Source organism: Haliotis rufescens, unplaced genomic scaffold (assembly GCF_023055435.1).
Source record: "Haliotis rufescens isolate VD_foot unplaced genomic scaffold, xgHalRufe1.0.p SCAF_17, whole genome shotgun sequence".
NCBI classification, from domain to species: domain Eukaryota; kingdom Metazoa; phylum Mollusca; class Gastropoda; order Lepetellida; family Haliotidae; genus Haliotis; species Haliotis rufescens.
The window spans coordinates 191,684-218,547 of NW_025963857.1; the positions used below are offsets into that span (position 1 = coordinate 191,684).

General features: G+C 41.9%; 2 protein-coding genes across 6 annotated transcripts in view; one reads left to right on the plus strand and one right to left on the minus strand.

Annotated features, from left to right (window-relative positions):
* Position 1: 1 nt before the first annotated feature.
* LOC124113265 (N-terminal EF-hand calcium-binding protein 1-like) lies at positions 2 to 25,153 on the minus strand. 3 transcript variants are annotated; one of them, XM_046473732.2, is made up of 14 exons: positions 24,995 to 25,152; positions 22,041 to 22,065; positions 21,177 to 21,285; positions 17,837 to 17,960; positions 16,004 to 16,140; positions 14,834 to 14,892; positions 14,157 to 14,213; positions 12,975 to 12,995; positions 4,699 to 4,769; positions 4,473 to 4,526; positions 3,863 to 3,972; positions 2,975 to 3,052; positions 1,973 to 2,064; positions 2 to 254 (listed from the first exon to the last, which is right to left on the minus strand). In XM_046473732.2, exons 1-14 carry the CDS (start codon positions 25,040 to 25,042, stop codon positions 229 to 231), a joined length of 1,011 nt encoding a protein of 336 aa, XP_046329688.2. In that variant the 5' UTR covers positions 25,043 to 25,152; the 3' UTR covers positions 2 to 228. The 3 variants fall into 3 exon arrangements, with proteins under 3 accessions (XP_046329688.2, XP_046329768.2, XP_046329849.2); XM_046473812.2 differs by having other exon boundaries at positions 65 to 254; positions 12,975 to 12,992; positions 24,995 to 25,153; XM_046473893.2 differs by lacking the exon at positions 12,975 to 12,995 and having other exon boundaries at positions 65 to 254; positions 24,995 to 25,153.
* A 1,464-nt stretch (positions 25,154 to 26,617) lies between these two features.
* The window catches only part of LOC124113056 (MORN repeat-containing protein 1-like), a 32,862-nt gene continuing 32,615 nt past the window's right edge, over positions 26,618 to 26,864 (plus strand). For all 3 annotated transcript variants that reach the window (XM_046473341.2, XM_046473480.2, XM_046473403.2), the window contains exon 1: positions 26,618 to 26,724. In XM_046473341.2, the coding sequence (XP_046329297.1) occupies positions 26,661 to 26,724 (64 nt within the window). In that variant the 5' untranslated portion in view covers positions 26,618 to 26,660. The remainder of the gene's footprint in view (positions 26,725 to 26,864) is intronic.

The following is a 26,864-nucleotide window of genomic DNA, read 5'->3' on the forward strand; positions in this document are numbered from 1 at the left end:
CATTTAGTTTGAAGCAAATGCTAGTGATACAAGAGGTGGCATCTGATTGGTCCATAGGAGAGGCATAGAAGGGACATGACTCATAATAGCCACTGGTGGCGCTACGATCGAGCCCAGCAATTCAAGCCTAGTTCGGCAAGTGTGGAAACTGGACTTTAAAGTCAGTTAACTCTCTTGCCTCGGGAAGATTGGTCCTACTTGACTTGACTCACATCTGTTCTGGTCTCTCTACATTGACGTGTTCCACCAGCTCCCTGAAACATCAACACAGATAACACTGACATGCAACCTTCACAAACTCAGTGTTCCTGTATACTGGTACATACCAGTTTGTACCGGTAAGATTAGGTTTGGACCGGTAATTCATGTGACTGCCAGTCCCTGTGGACTGACAAATAGAGTGTCTTATAAGTTTTGTTTTGTTGAACAAAACATTGGCGATATTCAAATATGTATATTTTTCAAAAAAAGTCAGCTTGTCTGTTACCATCAGGGTTTCCCGTTGTCTATTTTTAGTGCAAGGAAATATCATTTTGCTTTGAATTGGGGTTAAATATATATTTGTAGCGACTTTGTCTAGAAGTATTGAAAAAGAGAGAGCAAACTGTGACTGGACTTCGTGTGAATGACGAGTAGATCTAAATAAGTTACTTCAGAGATGATATCGTTGCAATGAAACATGATCTTGAGAGAGTTAAAACCAGGTAATTTCCATACGTTTTTTTATTTGTTCAAAGTTGGGATTGACAAAAATTAGGGTGGGACTGGTAATTTTTAGAGTTTTCAAAAGCACTAGACCTTCATTCCTAGCTTACATTCATGAGACATTAGCTATTGTTGAACCATGATCAGAGAAATCTCTAGTTCTTTGTTTTGGTCGTTGTTTAAAGCTGCATTCAACAATATTCCAGCTACATGACAGCAGTCTGTAAATAATTGAGTCTGGACCAGACAATCCAATGACTGATACCATGAGCATCAATCTACACAATTGGGATATGATGACATGCATTAACCAATTCAGCAAGCCGGACCACACAATCATGTAAGTCGCCTCTTACAAAAAGCATGGGTTGCTGACGACCTAATTTAACCGGCTCTTCACGGGGGCAGGTTGAACCAGGATTTGAACGTATGATCGTGGATTTCTGGCATGCCTAATGGATGCAACTCTGTACCTGCCAAAGATGATTTAAACCACAAAATATAAAGGTGTGTCCCACCTCTGACCAAGTCCTAGTGTGTGAAGTACCCAACTCCAACCAAGTCCTAGTGTGTGAAGTACCCAACTCCGACCAAGTCCTAGTGTGTGAAGTACCCAACTCCGACCAAGTCCTAGTGTGTGAAGTACCCAACTCTGACCAAGTCCTAGTGTGTGAAGTACCCAACTCTGACCAAGTCCTAGTGTGTGAAGTACCCAACTCCGACCAAGTCCTGTACCCAACTCCGACCAAGTCCTAGTGTGTGAAGTACCCACCTCCGACCAAGTCCTAGTGTGTGAAGTACCCACCTCCGACCAAGTCCTAGTGTGTGAAGTTCCCACCTCCGACCAAGTCCTAGTGTGTGAAGTGCCCAACTCTGACCAAGTCCTAGTGTGTGAAGTACCCAACTCCGACCAAGTCCTAGTGTGTGAAGTACCCAACTCTGACCAAGTCCTAGTGTGTGAAGTACCCAACTCCGACCAAGTCCTAGTGTGTGATGTACCCAACTCTGACCAAGTCCTAGTGTGTGAAGTACCCACCTCTGACCAAGTCCTAGTGTGTGAAGTACCCACCTCCGACCAAGTCCTAGTGTGTGAAGTACCCAACTCTGACCAAGTTCTAGTGCGTGAAGTACCCACCTCTGACCAAGTCCTAGTGTGTGAAGTACCCAACTCTGACCAAGTTCTAGTGCGTGAAGTACCCAACTCTGACCAAGTCCTAGTGTGTGAAGTACCCAACTTTGACCAACTCCTAGTGTGTGAAGTGCTCACCTGGCACAGTCATGCTACTGGACGTCTCGGGTGTCGCCAGCTGACTCGCGATGTTCGTCATGAATGTACCACTAGTTGCACTTTCTTCGCATCTGAATTGAAAACATCAGCATGAATAAGTATTTGTTTAAATCTAATTTCAAAACAGCAATTCATCATCAGTACTTCACAGGTTTGTACACACAATCTTCTGCCATCATACATATGTCTGATATCTAGTGTCATCGGACTGTGTGGCCATTTGTAGTCAGCAGGGCTGGGACGAGTCCAAATTTACTACCCGGGTACCCACCACCTTATTACCTGACCCTACCCGGGTACACGCTGTAGATATTTGGAGATAGGTACTAACTGTCCGATTTGGAAAAGTTTGACCATAGCCCTGGCAAAATGTATTTAGATACACATGTAAAACAATCTGGTCATGCATACACTGCATGAAGTTTTATCTTTATTCAAACATATAAAAGTCAGAAAGAATGGGTGCATTGTTAGAAAGAAATGGGAACATTAGTGACTCATGGTGTAACCATGGAGTTTTAGATAATTTTTGTCATGAAACACGTGACTAACCACGGGTCCGGGTACTCCTGTGGGTACCCAGGTCCTACTCAGGACCCACCCGAGTACCCATGTTACCCGTCCCAGCCTTAGTAGTCCGGTAATGAAATGAGGCCCATAAGATGTTTCAGTTTCATGGTCACCAGTCCTGAATATCTGAGATTTGTTGATACCCTTGAGTGACATGATGTATCAGTTTGGACTTCGATTCCTACAGAGTGACGACTTCGACTACGACACAATGAAATAGCCTGATATAGATAGATTTGAGTCAGTGGTAAACCAGTATTTGGAAATTACTTCAATTTGATTGGTCAATCAGAGGCATCAAATCACATTTACCACCTCTGAATGAAACAGACTATTTTATTAATAGAGACTGTAGCCCAGGGTGTTATGACAGCAAAATGTAAGTAAAGAAACACCACAGATGACATCCACCTTTTCTTGTCTGCCTCTGTATTCCAGATCTCGTACAAGGTCAGCTTGTTGCTGTCTCTGATTGATCGTACACTCACACTGAAACAGCACAACGTGTCACAAAGTCACACTGACAGACATGGTTTCTGTGTAGGAGCTGCTACAGGGAAAGTCAGTTGTTGTCAGCGCCAAGTGTTGGATATGCTGTGGAGGCCTAGAACTTAATATCTTTTATATAATTTGTCAGGTTCTAAAAACAGACACAAATAAACAGCAGGGCATGAACGAACGAACGAACGAACGAACGAACGAACGAACGAACGAATAATAACTAAATAAACAAACAAACAATTTAGGCGCCATCAGACAGAGGTGCTGGTACAGGAAATCACCAAAGTAACGTATCACCAAAACATAGGTCATGCCAACCCTGGCCCTTGTCATTAACTAACATGAGTAGCCCTACTCATGAAATAAAAAATACTATCTCATTAATCTCTGCTCCAAATTGAACATGAAGACTTCAGACTTTGAAAAGCATGGTATGGTAGAAGTACCAAGGACTCCATTATCTACCTTAAACATAACTTCTTTGAGAGGCATTTCAAAGATGGAGTACTCAGTAGGGATACGATATGTGGAAGAACAACTTCGTACATTTAGGAACGTTTCTGTGTAAATTCTCCACTTGTTTGATACATTGTTAGAATCTAGACCAAAACATTGCTCCTAAATGTAATAACGAAGTTGTTCTTCCATATATCGTATCCCTGCATATCTTAAACATGTGAAATAAGAAGTCTGACTTATGATAAAAAGAAAATTGCATCATAATATATCATGAATGAATGCATTTCAGAGACATACATGGATATATTTAGGTCGCAATTATCAACTACGTGATCTTACTTGCGACATCCACCCACACCTTGGGTAGACTCCACATACGCCCTGAGACTCGACTTGAAACTGTCCAGCTCCTCCACCTTCACTTCAAAGCTCCTCTGTAGCATCAACATCTGCAACAACATGAGATGTAGACACAAATAGCATCATCGTAGCATCAACATCTGCAACAACACGAGATGTAGACACAAATAGCATCATCGTAGCATCAACATCTGCAACAACATGAGATATAGACACAAATAGCATCATTGTAGCATCAACATCTGCAACAACACGAGATGTAGACACAAATAGCACCATCATAGGTCCAACATCTGCAACAACATCGTCATAAAGTTCATTGCACGTTTCGTTTTTGTTTCCATTTTCATTTTTTTGTGCATTGTGTTTAAGTATTAGGATTTTGATATTTATTTGAAAATAGAAATAAAAACAAAATGTGCAACAGACTTTATGATCATGCGGGTGGTTCTTGAGAAACAAGACTATTATTTTTTTTTATCCTAATACACTATTTTGTAGCAAAACAAAATTACACAATGATGATTTTAGGTGGATTTTCAATGGAAAATGTGACCTTTACAAAAAGGATCTTAAAGCTTGTACGCACCAGGCACTCGGGCTCATACACAACCTCCTCATCAACAAAGTTGTCGAAGTTCACCTGAAAACACAAACAATACACCATTTGTACAAAATTTGCATTGCAGATAAAATGATTCAGAACACAATAAGAATATCAATGAAAAGAACATTTTACAATTATTAATCAAATGGTAACCATGGCAACTGCATGTATGTTTTTCTTTTGAGTTACAATAACAGCAAGGAATTACCTTAGATTCCAGTTTGTCTATGAGATTTTCCAGTCTGTCCACCTGCAGCGTCAACACCTGGCTACCATACCCTGCACAATACAGACACAGTTAACACTGATGTAACACCTGCACAATACAGACACACTGCTGTAACACCCTGCACAATACAGACACACTGCTGTAACAACCTGCACAATACAGACACACTGCTGTAACACCTGCACAATACAGACACACTGCTGTAACACCCTGCACAATACAGACACACTGCTGTAACACCCTGCACAATACAGACACACTACTGTAACACCCTGCACAATACAGACGCAATGCTGTAACACCCTGCATAATACAGACACACTGCTGTAACACCCTGCACAATACAGACACACTGCTGTAAAACCCTGCACAATACAGACACACTGCTGTAACACCCTGCACAATACAGACACACTGCTGTAACACCTGTACAATACAGACAAACTGCTGTAACACCCTGCACATTACAGACACACACCTGTAACACAGTGCACAGACACACTGCTGTAACACCTGTACAATACAGACACACTGCTGTAACTACCTGCACAATACAGACACACTGCTGTAACACCCTGCACAATACAGACACACTGCTGTAACGTCCGGCAGAATACAGACACACTGCTGTAACACCTGCACAATACAGACACACTGCTGTAACACCCTGCACAATACAGACACACTGCTGTAACACCCTGCACAATACAGACACACTGATGTAACACCCTGCACAATACAGACACACTGCTGTAACACCCTGCACAATACATACACACTGCTGTAACACCTGTACAATACAGACACACTGCTGTAACACCTGCACAATACAGACAAACTGATGTAACACCCTGCACAATACAGACACCCTGCTGTAACACCTGTACAATACAGACACACTGATGTAACACCCTGCACAATACAGACACACTGATGTAACGCCCTGCGTAATACAGACACACTGCTGTAACACCTGAACAATACAGACACACTGCTGTAACACCCTGCACAATACAGACACACTGCTGTAACACCCTGCACAATACAGACACACTGCTGTAACACCTGTACAATACAGACACACTGCTGTAACACCCTGCACAATACAGACACACTGCTGTAACACCCTGCACAATAGAGGACACACTGCTGTAACACCCTGCACAATACAGACACACTGCTGTAACACCTGCACAATACAGACACACTGCTGTAACACCCTGCACAATACAGACACACACTGCTGTAACACCCTGCACAATACAGACACACTGCTGTAACACCCTGCACAATACAGACACACTGCTGTAACACCCTGCACAATACAGACACACCGCTGTAACACCTGCACAATACAGACACACTGCTGTAACACCCTGCACAATACAGACACACTGCTGTAACACCCTGCACAATACAGACACACTGCTGTAACACCCTGCACAATACAGACACACTGCTTTAACACCTGCACAATACAGACACACTGCTGTAACACCCTGCACAATACAGACACACTGCTGTAACACCCTGCACAATACAGACACACTGCTGTAACACCCTGCACAATACAGACACACTGCTGTAACACCTTGCACAATACAGACACACTGCTGTAACACCCTGCACAATACAGACACACTGATGTAACACCCTGCACAATACAGACACACTGCTGTTACACCCTGCACAATACAGACAAACTGATGTAACACCCTGCACAATACAGACACCCTGCTGTAACACCTGTACAATACAGACACACTGATGTAACACCCTGCACAATACAGACACACTGCTGTTACACCCTGCACAATACAGACACACTGCTGTAACACCTGAACAATACAGACACACAGCTGTAACACCCTGCACAATACAGACACACTGCTGTTACACCCTGCACAATACAGACACACTGCTGTAACACCCTGCACAATACAGACACACACCTGTAACACCCTGATTCGGAACATTTGTAGATGCAGAAAGGTGCCGAGGGTTCATGTCTCCAATGTTCATGTCTGTCGTCCCAAACAACACCAGTTGTCGAATTAAAAAAAAATTGTATTCAATTGCTTCATATTTTCCTCGAGAAACATACATCATTTCTTTCTTTAATAAGAACTAACAGATAAATTTCCTCTGACAAACAGTATTACAATTTCATTGTGACAACAGGGGGCTTGAAGACATGATAATGTGTTGGAGGAGCCTTGCATGCTTACATCTGGCACTGCACTGATTGATTAGGATCAAAACATTGATTGAAATCAAACAAAGACCAAAGTTTACAGATGTGTAACCATGGTAACAGAAGGTGATGCGCAAGAAATTAGCACAGCTGATAGAGCCAGCAAGAATGTAGAAGTTAGTATGTATGAAACACAGTTAAACATGCATAGGTTTGCAAGATATCAAAATAGAAGTAGCAAAATAGAATTAGCACACAAAGATATCAAAGAGGCTATATGTTATTAATAATGTTATCATACACAACTAGATATTATATTATATGTGTTACATAACTTTCATCTGGCTGCTTTTTGGAAAAGGTCTTTATCAACCACACCACAGATTTTTGCAAACATTTCGACAATAACCAGAATAAACCAACAATAAACCAGAGTGAGTGAGTGAATGTAGGTTTACACTTCAGTCAGCAACGCTGTAGTGACAAGACAGCGGTCTGTACACAATCAAGTCTGGACCAGACAAACACGTGATCCAAAGCATGAGCTCAGGCCCTGCCATGACATGCAATCAGCCAAGAAACTGTGTGTCCTTTGTTTTATGCCACCCTCAGAAATATTGCAGCTATATGGTCTGGGCCAGATGATCCAATGATGGATATTAATAGCAACAATTCACACTGTACAGTACAAGAAACTATCAACCAGGTCACCAAAACCAACCAGACATCGATTTAGTCACCTCCTACGGCCTGCATAGATTACTGAAGACTAATTCTAACCCAGAATCTCTAAGGGGGCCAGGTCACCAAGTCTGATCTCCCATCCATTAAGTCACCTCTTATGGCCTGCATAGATTACTGAAGACTAATTCTAACCCAGAATCTCTACAGGGGCCAGGTCACCAAGTCTGATCTCCCATCCATTAAGTCACCTCTTACAGCCTGCATAGATTACTGAAGACTAATTCTAACCCAGAATCTCTACGGGGCCAGGTCACCAAGTCTGATCTCCCATCCATTAAGTCACCTCTTACGGCCTGCATAGATTACTGATACTAATTCTAACCCAGAATCTCTATGGGGGGCCAGGTCACCAAGTCTGATCTCCCATCCATTAAGTCACCTCTTATGGCCTGCATAGATTACTGAAGACTAATTCTAACCCAGAATCTCTATGGGGGCCAGGTCACCAAGTCTGATCTCCCATCCATTAAGTCACCTCTTACGGCCTGCATAGATTACTGAAGACTAATTCTAACACAGAATCTCTAAGGGGGCCAGGTCACCAAGTCTGATCTCCCATCCATTAAGTCACCTCCTACGGCCTGCATAGATTACTGAAGACTAATTCTAACCCAGAATCTCTACAGGGGCCAGGTCACCAAGTCTGATCTCCCATCCATTAAGTCACCTCTTACGGCCTGCATAGATTACTGAAGACTAATTCTAACCCAGAATCTCTATGGGGGGCCAGGTCACCAAGTCTGATCTCCCATCCATTAAGTCACCTCTTATGGCCTGCATAGATTACTGAAGACTAATTCTAACCCAGAATCTCTACGGGGGCCAGGTCACCAAGTCTGATCTCCCATCCATTAAGTCACCTCCTACGGCCTTCAAAGATTACTGAAGACTAATTCTAACCCAGAATCTCTATGGGGGGGCCAGGTCACCAAGTCTGATCTCCCATCCATTAAGTCACCTCTTACGGCCTGCATAGATTACTGAAGACTAATTCTAACCCAGAATCTCTATGGGGGGCCAGGTCACCAAGTCTGATCTCCCATCCATTAAGTCACCTCTTATAGCCTGCATAGATTACTGAAGACTAATTCTAACCCAGAATCTCTAAGGGGGCCAGGTCACCAAGTCTGATCTCCCATCCATTAAGTCACCTCTTATAGCCTGCATAGATTACTGAAGACTAATTCTAACCCAGAATCCCTATGGGGGCCAGGTCACCAAGTCTGATCTCCCATCCATTAAGTCACCTCTTACGGCCTGCATAGATTACTGAAGACTAATTCTAACCTGGAATCTCTACGGGGGCCAGGTCACCAAGTCTGATCTCCCATCCATTAAGTCACCTCTTATGGCCTGCATAGATTACTGAAGACTAATTCTAACCCAGAATCTCTACGGGGGCCAGGTCACCAAGTCTGATCTCCCATCCATTAAGTCACCTCCTACGGCCTGCATAGATTACTGAAGACTAATTCTAACCCAGAATCTCTATGGGGGCCAGGTCACCAAGTCTGATCTCCCATCCATTAAGTCACCTCTTATAGCCTGCACAGATTACTGAAGACTAATTCTAACCTAGAATCTCTACGGGGGCCAGGTCACCAAGTCTGATCTCCCATCCATTCAGTCACCTTCTACGGCCTGCATAGATTACTGAAGACTAATTCTAACCCAGAATCTCTAAGGGGGCCAGGTCACCAAGTCTGATCTCCCATCCATTAAGTCACCTCTTACGGCCTGCATAGATTACTGAAGACTAATTCTAACCTAGAATCTCTACGGGGGCCAGGTCACCAAGTCTGATCTCCCATCCATTAAGTCACCTCTTATGGCCTGCATAGATTACTGAAGACTAATTCTAACCCAGAATCTCTACGGGGGCCAGGTCACCAAGTCTGATCTCCCATCCATTAAGTCACCTCCTACGGCCTGCATAGATTACTGAAGACTAATTCTAACCCAGAATCTCTATGGGCACCAGGTCACCAAGTCTGATCTCCCATCCATTAAGTCACCTCTTACGGCCTGCATAGATTACTGAAGACTAATTCTAACCCAGAATCTCTACGGGGGCCAGGTCACCAAGTCTGATCTCCCATCCATTAAGTCACCTCTTATGGCCTGCATAGATTACTGAAGACTAATTCTAACACAGAATCTCTACGGGGGCCAGGTCACCAAGTCTGATCTCCCATCCATTAAGTCACCTCTTACGGCCTGCATAGATTACTGAAGACTAATTCTAACCCAGAATCTCTACGGGGGCCAGGTCACCAAGTCTGATCTCCCATCCATTAAGTCACCTCTTACGGCCTGCATAGATTACTGAAGACTAATTCTAACCCAGAATCTCTACGGGGGCCAGGTCACCAAGTCTGATCTCCCATCCATTAAGTCACCTCTTACGGCCTGCATAGATTACTGAAGACTAATTCTAACCCAGAATCTCTACGGGGGCCAGGTCACCAAGTCTGATCTCCCATCCATTAAGTCACCTCCTACGGCCTGCATAGATTACTGAAGACTAATTCTAACCCAGAATCTCTATGGGCACCAGGTCACCAAGTCTGATCTCCCATCCATTAAGTCACCTCTTACGGCCTGCATAGATTACTGAAGACTAATTCTAACCTAGAATCTCTACGGGGGCCAGGTCACCAAGTCTGATCTCCCATCCATTAAGTCACCTCTTATGGCCTGCATAGATTACTGAAGACTAATTCTAACCCAGAATCTCTACGGGGGCCAGGTCACCAAGTCTGATCTCCCATCCATTAAGTCACCTCTTACGGCCTGCATAGATTACTGAAGACTAATTCTAACCCAGAATCTCTACGGGGGCCAGGTCACCAAGTCTGATCTCCCATCCATTAAGTCACCTCTTACGGCCTGCATAGATTACTGAAGACTAATTCTAACCCAGAATCTCTAAGGGGGCCAGGTCACCAAGTCTGATCTCCCATCCATTAAGTCACCTCTTACGGCCTGCATAGATTACTGAAGACTAATTCTAACCTAGAATCTCTACGGGGGCCAGGTCACCAAGTCTGATCTCCCATCCATTAAGTCACCTCTTATGGCCTGCATAGATTACTGAAGACTAATTCTAACCCAGAATCTCTACGGGGGCCAGGTCACCAAGTCTGATCTCCCATCCATTAAGTCACCTCCTACGGCCTGCATAGATTACTGAAGACTAATTCTAACCCAGAATCTCTATGGGCGCCAGGTCACCAAGTCTGATCTCCCATCCATTAAGTCACCTCTTACGGCCTGCATAGATTACTGAAGACTAATTCTAACCTAGAATCTCTACGGGGGCCAGGTCACCAAGACCGATCTCCCATCCATTAAGTCACCTCTTATGGCCTGCATAGATTACTGAAGACTAATTCTAACCTAGAATCTCTACGGGGGCCAGGTCACCAAGTCTGATCTCCCATCCATTAAGTCACCTCTTACGGCCTGCATAGATTACTGAAGACTAATTCTAACCTAGAATCTCTACGGGGGCCAGGTCACCAAGTCTGATCTCCCATCCATTAAGTCACCTCTTATGGCCTGCATAGATTACTGAAGACTAATTCTAACCCAGAATCTCTACGGGGGCCAGGTCACCAAGTCTGATCTCCCATCCATTAAGTCACCTCTTACGGCCTGCATAGATTACTGAAGACTAATTCTAACCCAGAATCTCTACGGGGGCCAGGTCACCAAGTCTGATCTTCCATCCATTAAGTCACCTCTTATGGCCTGCATAGATTACTGAAGACTAATTCTAACCCAGAATCTCTACGGGGGCCAGGTCACCAAGTCTGATCTCCCATCCATTAAGTCACCTCCTACGGCCTGCATAGATTACTGAAGACTAATTCTAACCCAGAATCTCTATGGGGGCCAGGTCACCAAGTCTGATCTCCCATCCATTAAGTCACCTCTTACGGCCTGCATAGATTACTGAAGACTAATTCTAACCTAGAATCTCTACGGGGGCCAGGTCACCAAGTCTGATCTCCCATCCATTAAGTCACCTCTTATGGCCTGCATAGATTACTGAAGACTAATTCTAACCCAGAATCTCTACGGGGGCCAGGTCACCAAGTCTGATCTCCCATCCATTAAGTCACCTCTTACGGCCTGCATAGATTACTGAAGACTAATTCTAACCTAGAATCTCTACGGGGGCCAGGTCACCAAGTCTGATCTCCCATCCATTAAGTCACCTCTTATGGCCTGCATAGATTACTGAAGACTAATTCTAACCCAGAATCTCTACGGGGGCCAGGTCACCAAGTCTGATCTTCCATCCATTAAGTCACCTCTTATGGCCTGCATAGATTACTGAAGACTAATTCTAACCCAGAATCTCTATGGGGGCCAGGTCACCAAGTCTGATCTCCCATCCATTAAGTCACCTCTTATGGCCTGCATAGATTACTGAAGACTAATTCTAACCCAGAATCTCTATGGGGGCCAGGTCACCAAGTCTGATCTCCCATCCATTTAGTCACCTCCTACGGCCTGCATAGATTACTGAAGACTAATTCTAACCCAGAATCTCTACGGGGGCCAGGTCACCAAGTCTGATCTCCCATCCATTAAGTCACCTCCTACGGCCTGCATAGATTACTGAAGACGAGCTAGCAGAGTCTGATCACCTATTTAACAACAACTGTGGTATACTGGGGACCTATTCTAACCCGGAATCCCCGCAAAACACATGAGTGGTCTGTGGTCTGTGGTCTGTGGTCTGTGGTCTGGTAGTATTATGGACTGGGACATTATGTCAATAGTTTCAATGCTGACTCTCACTTCTCTGTCAGTACCAGGAATCCATGTCTGTGTTACACAAAGAATAATGTTTTCTGTCGTATTGCAATAATGTGGCATGATGTATTGCGATACGTACAACAAAAAATTGATATGTTCTTTAGTCATCCACGATTTTGTTGGATGTTGCTATGGTCACGACATATTCCTAACAGACTATTATATACAGGTAGCTGGACACCACTAGCTTCACCTTTTCAGTCACGGGGATCAGTTGCTAATTTCTGAATTTCATTATTTCGATTTGACTTGTAAATATCTTTGCCAAGAAGATGAAATTTGCATGATTTTGAAAAATGCAATACACCGGAATTAACTATTCTCCAAATGTATTGAGATACATATTCATTAGTATATAAAGTCGTGGTATAATACTCTATAACTGCCACCTCCAACAAACCACAAGCATGAGCAGCAGAGGCTGAGACAGACAGTCAGAAGATAAAATTTGAAGAAAATTGAAAATATACTACTTGAAAATATTTACCCTCCACAATATTCTCAACTGCTGCAGGTCATTGTAAAAACAATAAATGTGTTCAGTTTTTTACAATATGACAATTGAAATCAATTACTTATATAATATATAACATATTGAATAAGCAAAAAGATACTCTTTATTAATTACCACTTTTAATAGAATAATGAGCAGATAGACCATAAAAGATGTATCATGCAGAATCACATGCAGACATCAAGTTATAGACGGTCGTATTAGCAGAAGTCAGAGGCGGTATGAAAGTATCCAGCATAGTACAGGCAATATCATATAAGAATTACACACATATTTATGTGTATAATTTCTACTCAAAAGATGTTAAAGAACGCTTGACAGATTAACCATTGTGATGTGAAAGAATTGGTTGTTCTTTAACTTCCTTTGTGTGGTATACTTATAAAGTACCTTTATAAATAATTAACTTTTTAATTTCTGTCCTTTTTGTCACTTATCACAAAAATATTCAAATTACCTCTCAAAATTATGGCAAGAAAAAAATAAACATCTTAGTTCCTTGACGTGTATGATAACAGGATTCCAATACAAATATATTCCATATTTTTCCTTTGGAGTGAATAGATAATTTCTCAATGAGGAAGGGAGCTTATGGATGTCAACTTCTTTATTATGAGGAACACACGTTTCGGAGTATATACTTATTCCTTCATCAGGTGAATAAATGCTATAAGGCAGAGAATATATATATCGACATGTAAGAAGAAAAGTATTAAGATAACAAAAGGCAGAGACAAGGGAAGCCAACAGCTGATTGGCACTCATGACTTCTAACAGATATTTGGCGCTGGTAGGTGATCGTGATGGACAACTGGAAGCCAGGACTTACATTATCACTGATTGGTGACAGGCAATGGACATTGGGCAAACGGGCAGCCAGGGGTACTTAGCATGGAAGTTCTTCCAGGTACATATATATCTTCCCTACCTCATAGCATTCATTCACCTGATGAAGGAGTAAGCATATGCTCCGTAACGCTGTGTTCCTCATAATAAAGAAGTTGACATCCATAAATTCTCTTCCTTATGTGTATCACATCTACATGCCAGTCAAAGACTTGAACATATTGACAGTGACAGAGTTATTGTGTCATTATGTCACATGGAACTTACATCCTGAGCAAGCATCACATAAATGTCCCCAGGTTGACCTACCTTCGCTAGTTGTGCTCTGAGAGCTGACCTGTCGCTTGGCTCGCCGGACAATCCGACCTGGAACACCGAGTGAGTGAGTGAGCTAAACACTGAAGGAATACTTTGAGTTCTAAGTTTTTTATGTTAATCGATGATGTATGGTATTTTCCCAAAAACATATTACTAACAATAAGGTTTGCACTACCCACGTGTACTGAAACAGTTTTGCCCTGAACTATAAAAGCTACAGCACAAGGACACTTGCAGGGGGTAGAGAAAACTTTATTATCCTTCTAAAGCCACATGTATGTCCAACCTTGTGTCTTACTGGAGATGTATTTAAAACCAAATCTCCAACAAGCAGTGCCTGTCGTTAATTGAAAATCCTCAAACAGGGCTCTTATGCCTAAATGCTTGAACCCGTACAGGAAGAGACAACAAAACACACCTGGGTAGTTTGGAGTCTTATATCATCTGTACAATGTGTGATTGTCCAACGCCCCATACAGTTTGTGAGTGAGTGAGTGAGTATGGTTTTACGCCGCTTTTTATAGTAATGCAATATTCAAGCAATATCACGGCAGGGGACACCAGAAATGGGCTTCACACATTGTACCCATGTGGGGAATCAAACCCGGGTCTTCGGTGTGACTCTCCTATAGGTGTTTATCTGGCAGTGTCGGCTAGTTGAAGGTTACCTGGGATGGTGGCTCCTGTCTTCTTCATGGCCTCCACCTCAACAGGTTGTATGTCCGCCCTGAGGATTACCAGTCATGATTGTCAGAAAGTGAATCACTCGACCCCGACCAACATTCTTACAGACTTTGAATAATGAATCCGCTCCTGGCTTGTTTTTCATTATTAGAAAAAACTAATACCGAACCCACAGCTAACTTCAGGCTGTCCAGTAAATATAGTTTGAATGTATGATATTTTGACCAACTGCTTCATCTTTGATGGGTTATAAAACCAAAAAATACAAATAGCAATTTTTAACAGAAAGTGGCTATTGACTTTTGAAACTTGAGATGTGTGCATCCCCTTCAACACTATTTCCTCCAAGCTCCCAAAACATACCTATGTCACTTCCATAACTCTCAGTCTTAAACAAGATGCAACAACCACCAAGTGTCAGGACTGTGCAAGTAACGCTGCTGCAGGAACTAGCAATGAATGATACACAATAACCTCACAGATAACCTTGACCTCTGACAGACATGCCATGTGGTAGGACTTTTAAGTCACGAGCAACTACAAACTTCCATACATATTGTGTCAACCGTGCCCCAGAAACTGACAATAACAAAAGCCTGACTCATCTTGATCCAAACATTCTCAAGGCAGGGCCCCATCCCGGAGAGGGCAAGTACCACGCTTGATGATAAATACTTCCATACTATTAAGAAAGTGTAACAAAATCATTTGGGGTCATTTTGTTTCTATCTCGTGACCTTCACCTTTGACCTCAGAATATGCCGAAGGAAAGTAACTCCAGTAATAGCCCCAACATGGCATTATGGGACAGCGCACAGAAGAGTCTTACTACATAACATTATAGTTTCCCGTTACACAACTTACTCAAACAATGCCGAAAACAAAAACAAACACCGAGCTAGCGAACAATTTTTTCTACATTTTCATGAAAATGACCCTGATGACTTTTTATGTTACAAAAGTAATTCTTGTGGCATTAATCTATATTCTCACTGGCTTACTGACACAAACTAGACAAAAAGTTTCAGCAAACATGAAATATAATATTTTAACACTGGAACAGTTCATAGCCTATATAGCTCCAATACAGCTTCAAATGTTTTTGTTTTTCTAGTTAAACAGAATCTTGTGACTGAGGTGAGAAGATCCCCTACCTCTCGATGCGCGCCTGGAGGTCGAGTTCCTCCGATGCTGCCTCTAGCGGCTGCTGCAGGGCTGACAACTGGTTCTGTACCTCCCGCATCAGGAACCGGGTCACAAACTTCTCCTTTCTGTCTGCCCCCTCATAACTCTGAAATAACAGATTACACTCAACGTATTCATCTGCCCCCTCGTAACTCTGAAATAACAGATAACACTAAACGTATTCATCTGCCCCCTCGTAACTCTGAAATAACAGATTACACTCAACGTATTCATCTGCCCCCTCGTAACTCTGAAATAACAGATTACACTCAACGTATTCATCTGCCCCCTCGTAACTCTGAAATAACAGATTACACTCAACGTATTCATCTGCCCCCTCGTAACTCTGAAATAACAGATTTCACTCAACATATTCATCTGCCCCCTCGTAACTCTGAAATCACAGATTTCACTCAACATATTCATCTGCCCCCTCGTAACTCTGAAATAACAGATTACACTCAACGTATTCATCTGCCCCCTCGTAACTCTGAAATAACAGATTTCACTCAACATAGTCATCTGCCCCCTCGTAACTCTGAAATAACAGATTACACTCAACGTATTCATCTGCCCCCTCGTAACTCTGAAATAAAAGATTTCACTCAACATATTCATGTGCCCCCTCATAACTCTGAAATAACAGATTACACTCAACATATATTCATGCGCCCCCTCATAACTGAAATAACAGATTTCACTCAACGTATTCATCTGCCGCCTCGTAACTCTGAAATAACAGATTTCACTCAACGTATTTATCTGCCCCCTCGTAACTCTGAAATAACAGATTACACTCAACATATATTCATGCGCCCCCTCGTAACTCTGAAATAACAGATTACACTCAACATATTCATGCGCCCCCTCATAACTCTGAAATAACAGATTTCACTCAACGTATTCATCTGCCCCCTCGTAACTCTGAAATAACAGATTACACTCAACGTATTCATCTGCCCCCTCGTAACTCTGAAATAACAGATTTCACTCAACATATTCATCTGCCCCCTCGTAACTCTGAAATAACAAATTTCACTCAACGTATTCATCTGCCGCCTCGTAACTCTGAAATAACAGATTTCACTCAACATATTCATCTGCCCCCTCGTAACTCTGAAATAACAGATTACACTCAACGTATTCATCTGCCCCCTCGTAACTCTGAAATAACAGATTACACTCAACATATTTATCTGCCCCCTCGTAACTCTGAAATAACAGATTACACTCAACGTATTCATCTGCCGCCTTGTAACTCTGAAATAACAGATTACACTCAACGTATTTATCTGCCCCCTCGTAACTCTGAAATAACAGATTACACTCAACATATTTATCTGCCCCCTCGTAACTATGAAATAACAGATTTCTTCCAACATATTCATCTGCCCCCTCGTAAATTCAGGCATCTGAGATCTGTAAAGCAAGTTTTGTACACCACTGAACAACCATCGCTGTGGTCTGAGATCTGTAAAGCAAGTACTGTACACCACTGAACAACCATCGCTGTGGTCTGAGATCTGTAAAGCAAGTACTGTACACCACTGAACAACAATCGCTGTGGTCTGAGATCGGTAAAGCAAGTACTTACACCACTGAACAACCATCGCTGTGGTCTGACATCTGTAAAGCAAGTACTGTACACCACTGAACAACCATGGCATTATGTCTGAGATCTGTAAAGCAAGTACTATACACCACTGAACAACCATCGCATTATGTCTGAGATCTGTAAAGCAAGTACTGTACACCACTGAACATGACCCGTCTACATGAGTCCTCCGGATGAGCTGCAGTACCTTCGATGTGGAGAAGAGCACCCCCGTCACTTTGGCCGACAGATCCTCCAGGGTGCCGTAGATTTGCTTGAAGTCCCCCAGGTGCGTGGCGACGTAGGTGCACAGTTCTCCCGTGTCGATGTTGCTGGAGTAGAGGGAGCAGGCATGTCATCATTATCCCCCATCCTTTTAAACACGTTCAAAACCCACACAATACAGAATGTATGTCATGTTTCTGGTTAAACCAATGAGTTGGTCCAAATGTCTGCGTGTGCATGTACTATAATGCTGAACCCTCGCAGAGTCAAATGTTAATGGTGAGACACCACATAAGGATATCTTGTATTCCTTACATACTTTCTATACCTTACAATCAAGTGAATTAGTAATAGCAGCCTTAGAAATAATTCTTTTTAAAACAACTCCAGAGGATTAGCGTAAACCTTACTTCACACGTCCTCAGAGTTTGTACCTGGTCAATGAGACAAAAATGTTGCCTACTGTCAGTTTTATTAAGTTCTGATTTGTAGCAAAACTGAAGCATTGAGAGCTGGTTCAGAATTATAGCCCTCAAATGGTACCAGATTGTAATGTTACCTTGTACCATGATTCACAGTAGTTTCAAAACTCCAAATGCATGCACGCATTTCCCTATAAAAGTGCAAAATCTTGTACACGATGTTCAACCCCACCTCACCTATCCTTAAATTGTCTTAAACTGTTATTTATATACATATATGTATGTTACAGTGTTACCATGCAGGCAGTAATAGCAATTTGTTGCATCATAGATAGGAGTTCATAATAACCTGATCTGATGTAGATATCCTTACATTGTTGTAAACTGTTATGTATGTATGTTACAGTGATACCATGCAGGCAGTAATAGCAATCTGTTGCATCATAGATAGGAGTTCATAATAAACCTGATCTGATGTAGATATCCTTACATTGTTGTAAACTGTTACATATGTATGTTACAGTGATACTATGCAGGCAATAACACAGATATTAGCATCAAATCATAGTTCACAAGTGAGATCTGATGTGAATAACACATGATCTAATACCCTCAATAAAGAGGGTTTCCACTTGGTGTTTGCCCAGACACTGTACACTGTTTCAAGAGTTTGTTCCAGACAAATTCCACACCAAAATATTTCCCTTATTGTGTTTGTGCAGCGGTAGTGTCATCTTCCCGAGGCAAGAGAGTTAACTGACTATAAAAGTCCAGTTTCCACCCTTGCTGAACTAGGCTAGTATTATGGAGTTACATTTTGGCTGGACTAACGAGTCTATGCATAGTCCAATCAAAATCGTGCACCGAAATCAAAATCAGGTTCGTAAACTGTCATGCAGATTTCGGTCGATTGCAGGATTTGCAAAGCATGTACACCACCAACTCGTTGTCAGCAGAAATTTTCCAAATCTTTTCATGTTTTTAATTAAGGTGCTCATGTGATTTGATGCATTTTCGCGATGTAAGACCCGTTTTATCACGATATAGAACTTGATTATCGATCAGATCGTCCTGACTGGGCGCCACCATTTTGTGTGAAGCAAACGCAAGTGATACGAGAGGTGGAATCTGATTGGTCCATGGGAGAGGTTTAGAAGGGACATAACTGGTAATAGCCACTGGTGGCGCAACGATTGAGCCCAGGAATTCCAGCCTAGTTCGGCAAGGGTGGAAACTTGACTTTTAAAGTCAGTTAACTCTCTTGCCTCGGGAAGATGATGTAGTGTAGACACAACACCACATACACCACAGATGATGTTCACAGATCAACCAGGTCTGACCTAGAACCCTACAACGAGGCTCTTTAACATGTTCAACGCAACTCTTGAAAATCATGCAATCTGACATTAAGTTTGTGTATGGAAGACTGCAAAATATAGTTCAAATATGCTACTTTCCAAAGAAAATATCTCATGGACAAATCTACAAAACCAAAAATTTCATTTTTCACAAGTAAATTCATTTTCTACAAAACCTGAAAATACTCATCACGCTCATGTTTAAGAAAGATATGCTAGATGTCGCAGTGTTCGTGGTGATCGCTCATGTTTAAGAAAGATATGCAGGATGTAGCAGTGTTGGTGGTGATCGCTCATGTTTAAGAAAGATATGCAGGATGTAGCAGTGTTGGTGTTGATCGCTCATGTTTAAGAAAGATATGCAGGATGTAGCAGTGTTGGTGGTGATCGCTCATGTTTAAGAAAGATATGCAGGATGTAGCAGTGTTGGTGGTGATCGCTCATGTTTAAGAAAGATATGCAGGATGTAGCAGTGTTGGTGGTGATCGCTCATGTTTAAGAAAGATATGCAGGATGTAGCAGTGTTGGTGGTGATCGCTCATATTTAAGAAAGATATGCAGGATGTAGCAGTGTTGGTGGTGATCGCTCATGTTTAAGAAAGATATGCAGGATGTAGCAGTGTTGGTGGTGATCGCTCATGTTTAAGAAAGATATGCAGGATGTAGCAGTGTTGGTGGTGATCGCTCATGTTTAAGAAAGATATGCAGGATGTAGCAGTGTTGGTGGTGATCGCTCATGTTTAAGAAAGATATGCAGGATGTAGCAGTGTTGGTGGTGATCGCTCATGTTTAAGAAAGATATGCAGGATGTAGCAGTGTTGGTGGTGATCGCTCATGTTTAAGAAAGATATGCAGGATGTAGCAGTGTTGGTGGTGATCGCTCATGTTTAAGAAAGATATGCAGGATGTAGCAGTGTTGGTGTTGATCGCTCATGTTTAAGAAAGATATGCAGGATGTAGCAGTGTTGGTGGTGATCGCTCATGTTTAAGAAAGATATGCAGGATGTAGCAGTGTTGGTGGTGATCGCTCATGTTTAAGAAAGATATGCAGGATGTAGCAGTGTTGGTGGTGATCGCTCATATTTAAGAAAGATATGCAGGATGTAGCAGTGTTGGTGGTGATCGCTCATGTTTAAGAAAGATATGCAGGATGTAGCAGTGTTGGTGGTGATCGCTCATGTTTAAGAAAGATATGCAGGATGTAGCAGTGTTGGTGGTGATCGCTCATGTTTAAGAAAGATATGCAGGATGTAGCAGTGTTGGTGGTGATCGCTCATGTTTAAGAAAGATATGCAGGATGTAGCAGTGTTGGTGGTGATCGCTCATGTTTAAGAAAGATATGCAGGATGTAGCAGTGTTCGTGGTGATCGCTCATGTTTAAGAAAGATATGCAGGATGTAGCAGTGTTGGTGGTGATCGCTCATGTATAAGAAAGATATGCAGGATGTCGCAGTGTTGGTGGTGATCGCTCATGTATAAGAAAGATATGCAGGATGTCGCAGTGTGCGTCTTGATGCCGGTTAACATGAACAGGTTACTGTACCCAGTGTTGTGCGTGTCGATCTCGTTGAACAAAGCTTTCAGTTCTTCTTTACCCATCACGCCATCAGCAAAGAAGGCAATGAACTCTTCCCAAGATATAAAACCATCATCTGAAATTATATTTGTACATAAATCATACACAAGGAATCCAACATGGCAGTGTTTTCCTGCTGAACAGTTTCTATATACTGTAGAGCCCATCATTGCTAGGGTCATGTATTCTGTCAAGGAGAGTATTTCCACCTGAGAAATCATGTCAGGGGAACCTATCTCCTAGCAAGCTTCTACCAGGAACTGACTGTTTATGTTCAAGGTGTTTTTATAACCGCAGGAATTATTTCCATAGTTTCAAGTATTATTCAAGAGTTATTCAGAGTTTGAAATTGCAAATGAAAGCAAACAGCTCCTTGTTTATAATTTGATATAAATTATAAAAGATAAAGAAGGTTCTTATAGCTAAAATCTATATGATAGCTAAACAATAAATAGGCCCTGAGATCAATTGATGACCTATGTGGAATGAGAATAGAAACAAAACAGATGTAGATCTTGTTTGTATCCACAACAACAACACCACAATCCTGATGTTTACCATACTCTGTAAAACTTTATCTTGGAAGCACTGCCTTCAAACCCTGTGTTGTTACTACCTGCCATACCTACGTTTGTCCAATACAAAGATATCAAAAAATATTTTATGATTGATTCATGGTTCATGGTTCATGTGGTTGGAAACTTACATCAATCAATCATCAATTAATTGAACCTATACCAGATTCACTGCACATTTTTTTACTGCAATCTTAAAGGTTTGGGATAGTTAGTTGTTTGTATACTGCAATATGTAAACTAAGAGAGTACCCACCATCCTTGTCTGCTCTTCTGAACACCTGGGAAAGAAATAAGAATATACTTGTATTATAGGGTTATAGTGAGTCAGTGAGTGAGTTGGGTTTAATGTTGCGTTGAACAGTATTTCAGTTATATCACATCATGTCATCTTCATGTGGGATGAAAGCTCAAAGTGATGCAGGTCTCCGACGTTTACCACTTTGGTGAAACCCACGAGCAGGGAATGGTGCTGACATAGCAAACATGATGTGTCGAACAGTGACGTGTATCCACAATCATAGGTTTCTGGCATACCCAAGGGACACAACTCTGCACAGGCATATTAGGATTAGAATCCCACCAGATGATATCGCTGTCTAGAAATTGATTAAAGTATTTACTACAGCATCATCAGCATATCTTAACACAATGGCCTGTATAACAATGCACTGTATGACAATTGTCCGTATGACAATGGCCTGTATCACAATGCACTGTATGACAATGGCCTGTATAACAATGCACTGAATGACAATTGTCTGTATGACAATGGTCTGTATGACAATGGTCTGTATGACAATGGCCTGTATCACAATGGCCTGTATCACAATGGCCTGTATGACAATGGCCTGTATCACAATGGTCTGTATGACAATGCACTGTATGACAATGGTCTGTATCACAATGGACTGTATCACAATGGCCTGTATGACAATGGTCTGTATCACAATGGTCTGTATCACAATGCACTGTATGACAATGGTCTGTATGACAATGGCCTGTATCACAATGGTCTGTATGACAATGGCCTGTATCACAATGGTCTGTATGACAATGGCCTGTATGACAATGGTCTGTATGACAATGGCCTGTATCACAATGGCCTGTATCACAATGGTCTGTATGACAATGGTCTGTATGACAATGGCCTGTATGACAATGGCCTGTATCACAATGGTCTGTATGACAATGGTCTGTATGACAATGGTCTGTATGACAATGGCCTGTATCACAATGGTCTGTATGACAATGGTCTGTATGACAATGGCCTGTATGGCAATGGTCTGTATGACAATGGTCTGTATGACAATGGTCTGTATGACAATGGCCTGTATCACAATGGCCTGTATCACAATGGTCTGTATGACAATGGTCTGTATGACAATGGCCTGTATGACAATGGCCTGTATCACAATGGTCTGTATGACAATGGTCTGTATGACAATGGCCTGTATGACAATGGCCTGTATCACAATGGTCTGTATGACAATGGTCTGTATGACAATGGCCTGTATGACAATGGTCTGTATGACAATGGCCTGTATCACAATGGCCTGTATCACAATGGCCTGTATGACAATGGTCTGTATGACAATGGCCTGTATGTCAATGGCCTGTATCACAATGGCCTGTATCACAATGGCCTGTATCAGAATGGCCTGTATCACAATGGCCTGTATGACAATGGCCTGTATGACAATGGCCTGTATCACAATGGCCTGTATCAGAATGGTCTGTATCACAGTGACCTGTATGACAATGGGCTGTATCACAATGACCTCTATCACATTGGCCTGTGTCCATGGTATCTGCAGCCCATCTGAGTCATCTTTCACCAAGTATGAGGTACCTACTACTGGCATTGGGAATCACCTAACATGTCAAGATTGATCATTTATTTTGAAAACTAATTGATTATCAATTCATGATCAATCATGAAGAAGAAATAGAGAACTATACATTCTTTCTCAGGATCCTTCATATAAAGAATAATAAATTAATACACTTACAATCATTTTTGTGTTCCTGCATTCTGATAAGCTGAATTGGTCATGTGTTATTGCATTCATTTCCCAATGAATGTCAAAAATTAAGCCACGCCCACCAAGGAGCACTACTTCTATTACTACGAATTGTCAGGGAAGCCCACTATTACCTTTCTGCTCACGTGTATCGTCATGCACAGGACATTTATCTAAATCCATGCATATCCATTGTCCAGACTACCCCAAGAAGGAATGAAACAGCAAACACGCAGGCTCGCTCGCCTGTTTTATTTCCACTCGCCTGGGTTCCACAAATTTCATGTCTTCGGGTTTCATTTCTTACCCGCATTTTTCCAACTGTGTCTTCCCGTTCTCAGGGAACTTATGTTTGAATATGGCGGTAACTGACCTTGTCATTTGAAACAGCCGCCTTCTCCCGGACATATTTGTTCCGGTTCATTACCGCCGGACTGTTGTAGTCCTTCTCGCTTCTTGCCTTCATTGACAGGTCCTTTGTTTTGATTCTACTCTCCAATGAATGTCTACTGACTTTGTGGGCGTGTCAAGTTATGTGCATAAAGTAAACAATCACCTATTCACATCACGCCACAGTATGTATTCCTACACTTGGATTGTTTATCAATCTCATCAGTTTTGTCTGCTTTGATAAATACAACTGTTTTTGGTTAAACTTTTGAAGATAACACATGTTTTCGTTGTTGAATTTAATTATAAGGATTGACTGTGTATTTTGTTCATTGAGGTATGAATCGAAAAACCAATGTGCAAACTTTTGCAGGAATCTGCAAAACTGAAGAAAACACAGCCAATACCTAAATCCTTGTACTTCTGTAAACTTCAGTACAAACACATCCAGTTAGAAATACTGGAATAACAAGCATTGTAATCAACTTTGCATACATCATAAGCCTACATGTTATCATTGGAAATTCCGTCGGGCCTTCTCGACTACCAAACAAAAATTTACAACAAACAAGCAGTCAAATGTTGCGGACATTGTCAGTGTCAGAACAGCAAGACCTCACTGTGCACAAGCCCTGTCATTGCTCTCATCGTGTTGACCAACTGTTGTCTCAGTCTGACATGGAAATACTTCCTCGTAAACTTCTGTCTACAACTAGGCTAAAATGACGACCTCTGATTTGGACGCCACCAGTCCTCATTACCAATGCTAATGCTAGGAATTTAAACCATTACTTACATCCAGAAATATCGACATTCCTCTATCTTCAACACTTTTGTCTGCCATCGTTGTTTGTGGTTATCAGCTGATTGTGTCAGTTGTCAATTTCAGACGAACACAAAACAAATCTGGCTCCAGTTGATTGTACACAAATCACAGTCGTTAGCCAAACCTGCACAGCTCCAAAACGGCCCGATTTTCTCGGCCAAAGCGGAAAAGGTGGACTCGTTTGTTGAAACCCTCATATATGAAGATATTTTTGTGATCGATATGCTACCAAACAATAACTATATTAACCCTGACAGTACCACATCGATAACTGTGCGTTAACCCCCTGGATGCCACAGGGATATATATGTCCCTCCTCTACAACCCTCGATCACTTCGAAGTCGAATATCATTCAAAATACATCACTTCACTTTTCACTAGATCAGTGCCCCTTTAAGGAAAATGTGCGTCAGAAAAAAAAAATCGGCATCCAGAGGGTGAACACAACGTCTTGGACCTGCATCATTTTTACATGGCTTTATGATGAATCATAGCGTTTTGGTGAGTTCGAATCCCGGTTCGCCCCAATTATGTTTCAAGATGTGTAAACACCATACCCGTGCTCGTGGGTTTTACCAGAGAGGTAAACGTCCGAGACCTGCATCACGCCAGACGTACCCCCCAGCTGACACGCTGTGATTTTACTGGAATACTGTTCAAAGCGACTTTAATCCCAACTCACTCATTCACTCATGAAGCGTCTTCAAGGTTAAATTTAAAAAAAATTCTTTGACCTCTGCTTGTTATGAGATAATGACGAAGGCCCGTCAATATATACATGTATAGCTGTCTGGAATAGTGCTGAGAGTGGCCTCAAATAGGGCTGGGACGAGTCCAAATTTACTACCCGGGTACCCACCACGCTCTTACCCGACCCTACCCGGATACCCGCGATATGTCTCAAGACTTGGGTGTAAACTGTCCGATTGGGAATAGCTTGACCGTATAGCTTGGTAAAATGTATTCAGATACACGTATGAAACGATCTGGTCATGCATACACTGAAGTTGCCTGAAGTTTTATCTTTATTCAAACCTAAAAGGTCAGAAGGAATGGCCGGGTGCATGGTCAGAAAGAAATGCGAGCATTAGTGATTTGTAGTGTAACCATAGAGTTTTAGATATTTTTTGTCATTAAACAATATATCACGTGACTAACCACGGGTCCGGGTAGTCCTGTGGGTACCCGGGTCCTACTCAGTACCTAAAATCAAACAGGGTCCTTGTGACAACAATGGTACGTTATTGCGTCGCAAGTATTTCACTTTTTAACACTATTATAAAGTCAACAAGGATATATATGTATGACGTCAACACTCCGTCTCCGCCACTTGTTCTCTGTATCTATCTCGCTGGATAATCGAGAATAAAATTGGAGCCGTTTCAATCAAATTCCTTCATCCGTTTTGGTACTATATACAGTCGTGCATTCCATTTTATTTTGATTGTCAAAGAAGCACAAGAAATACTTATCACAAAACAAACATGAAATATACAAGAAAACTATTTCATTCATGTGTGGTACTTTCTTATTAGGCAGCGTTTTTCTGTTTTCTACGCACCTGCAAATAAGATAGAAGTCTCGTACTTCATCGCTCGTTCTCACGAGAATGTCTCGGTTGTTAGTGAAAACAACATGGCGGCTTACACGGCATCCAGAGCCAGCTATGTTGGGGAAACGACGAAACTACTGCGAGATGGTATGTTACAAGTTGAAAACAGTTATGATTAAGAGCACTGTCTTTATTGTTGAGAACATATTTGAATTCTTATCATTTAACATTGTGGCTTGTTCCATATTTTAGCATCGTACGCTCGAGTGTGATAATCAAGTGTCAGC

What these genes read in the sequence shown, in the direction of transcription:
- LOC124113265 (XM_046473732.2), bottom strand. Translation starts at nt 25,042, where the DNA reads ATGGCAGACAAAAGTGTTGAAGATAGAGGAATGTCGATATTTCTGGAT. An exon ending in ATCGACACGCACAACACTGG is followed by an intron (nt 17,961 to 21,176) that starts GTACAGTAACCT and finishes CCTCTACTCCAG; the next exon opens with CAACATCGACACGGGAGAAC. An exon ending in CTCCAGGCGCGCATCGAGAG is followed by an intron (nt 14,893 to 16,003) that starts GTAGGGGATCTT and finishes GGTAATCCTCAG; the next exon opens with GGCGGACATACAACCTGTTG.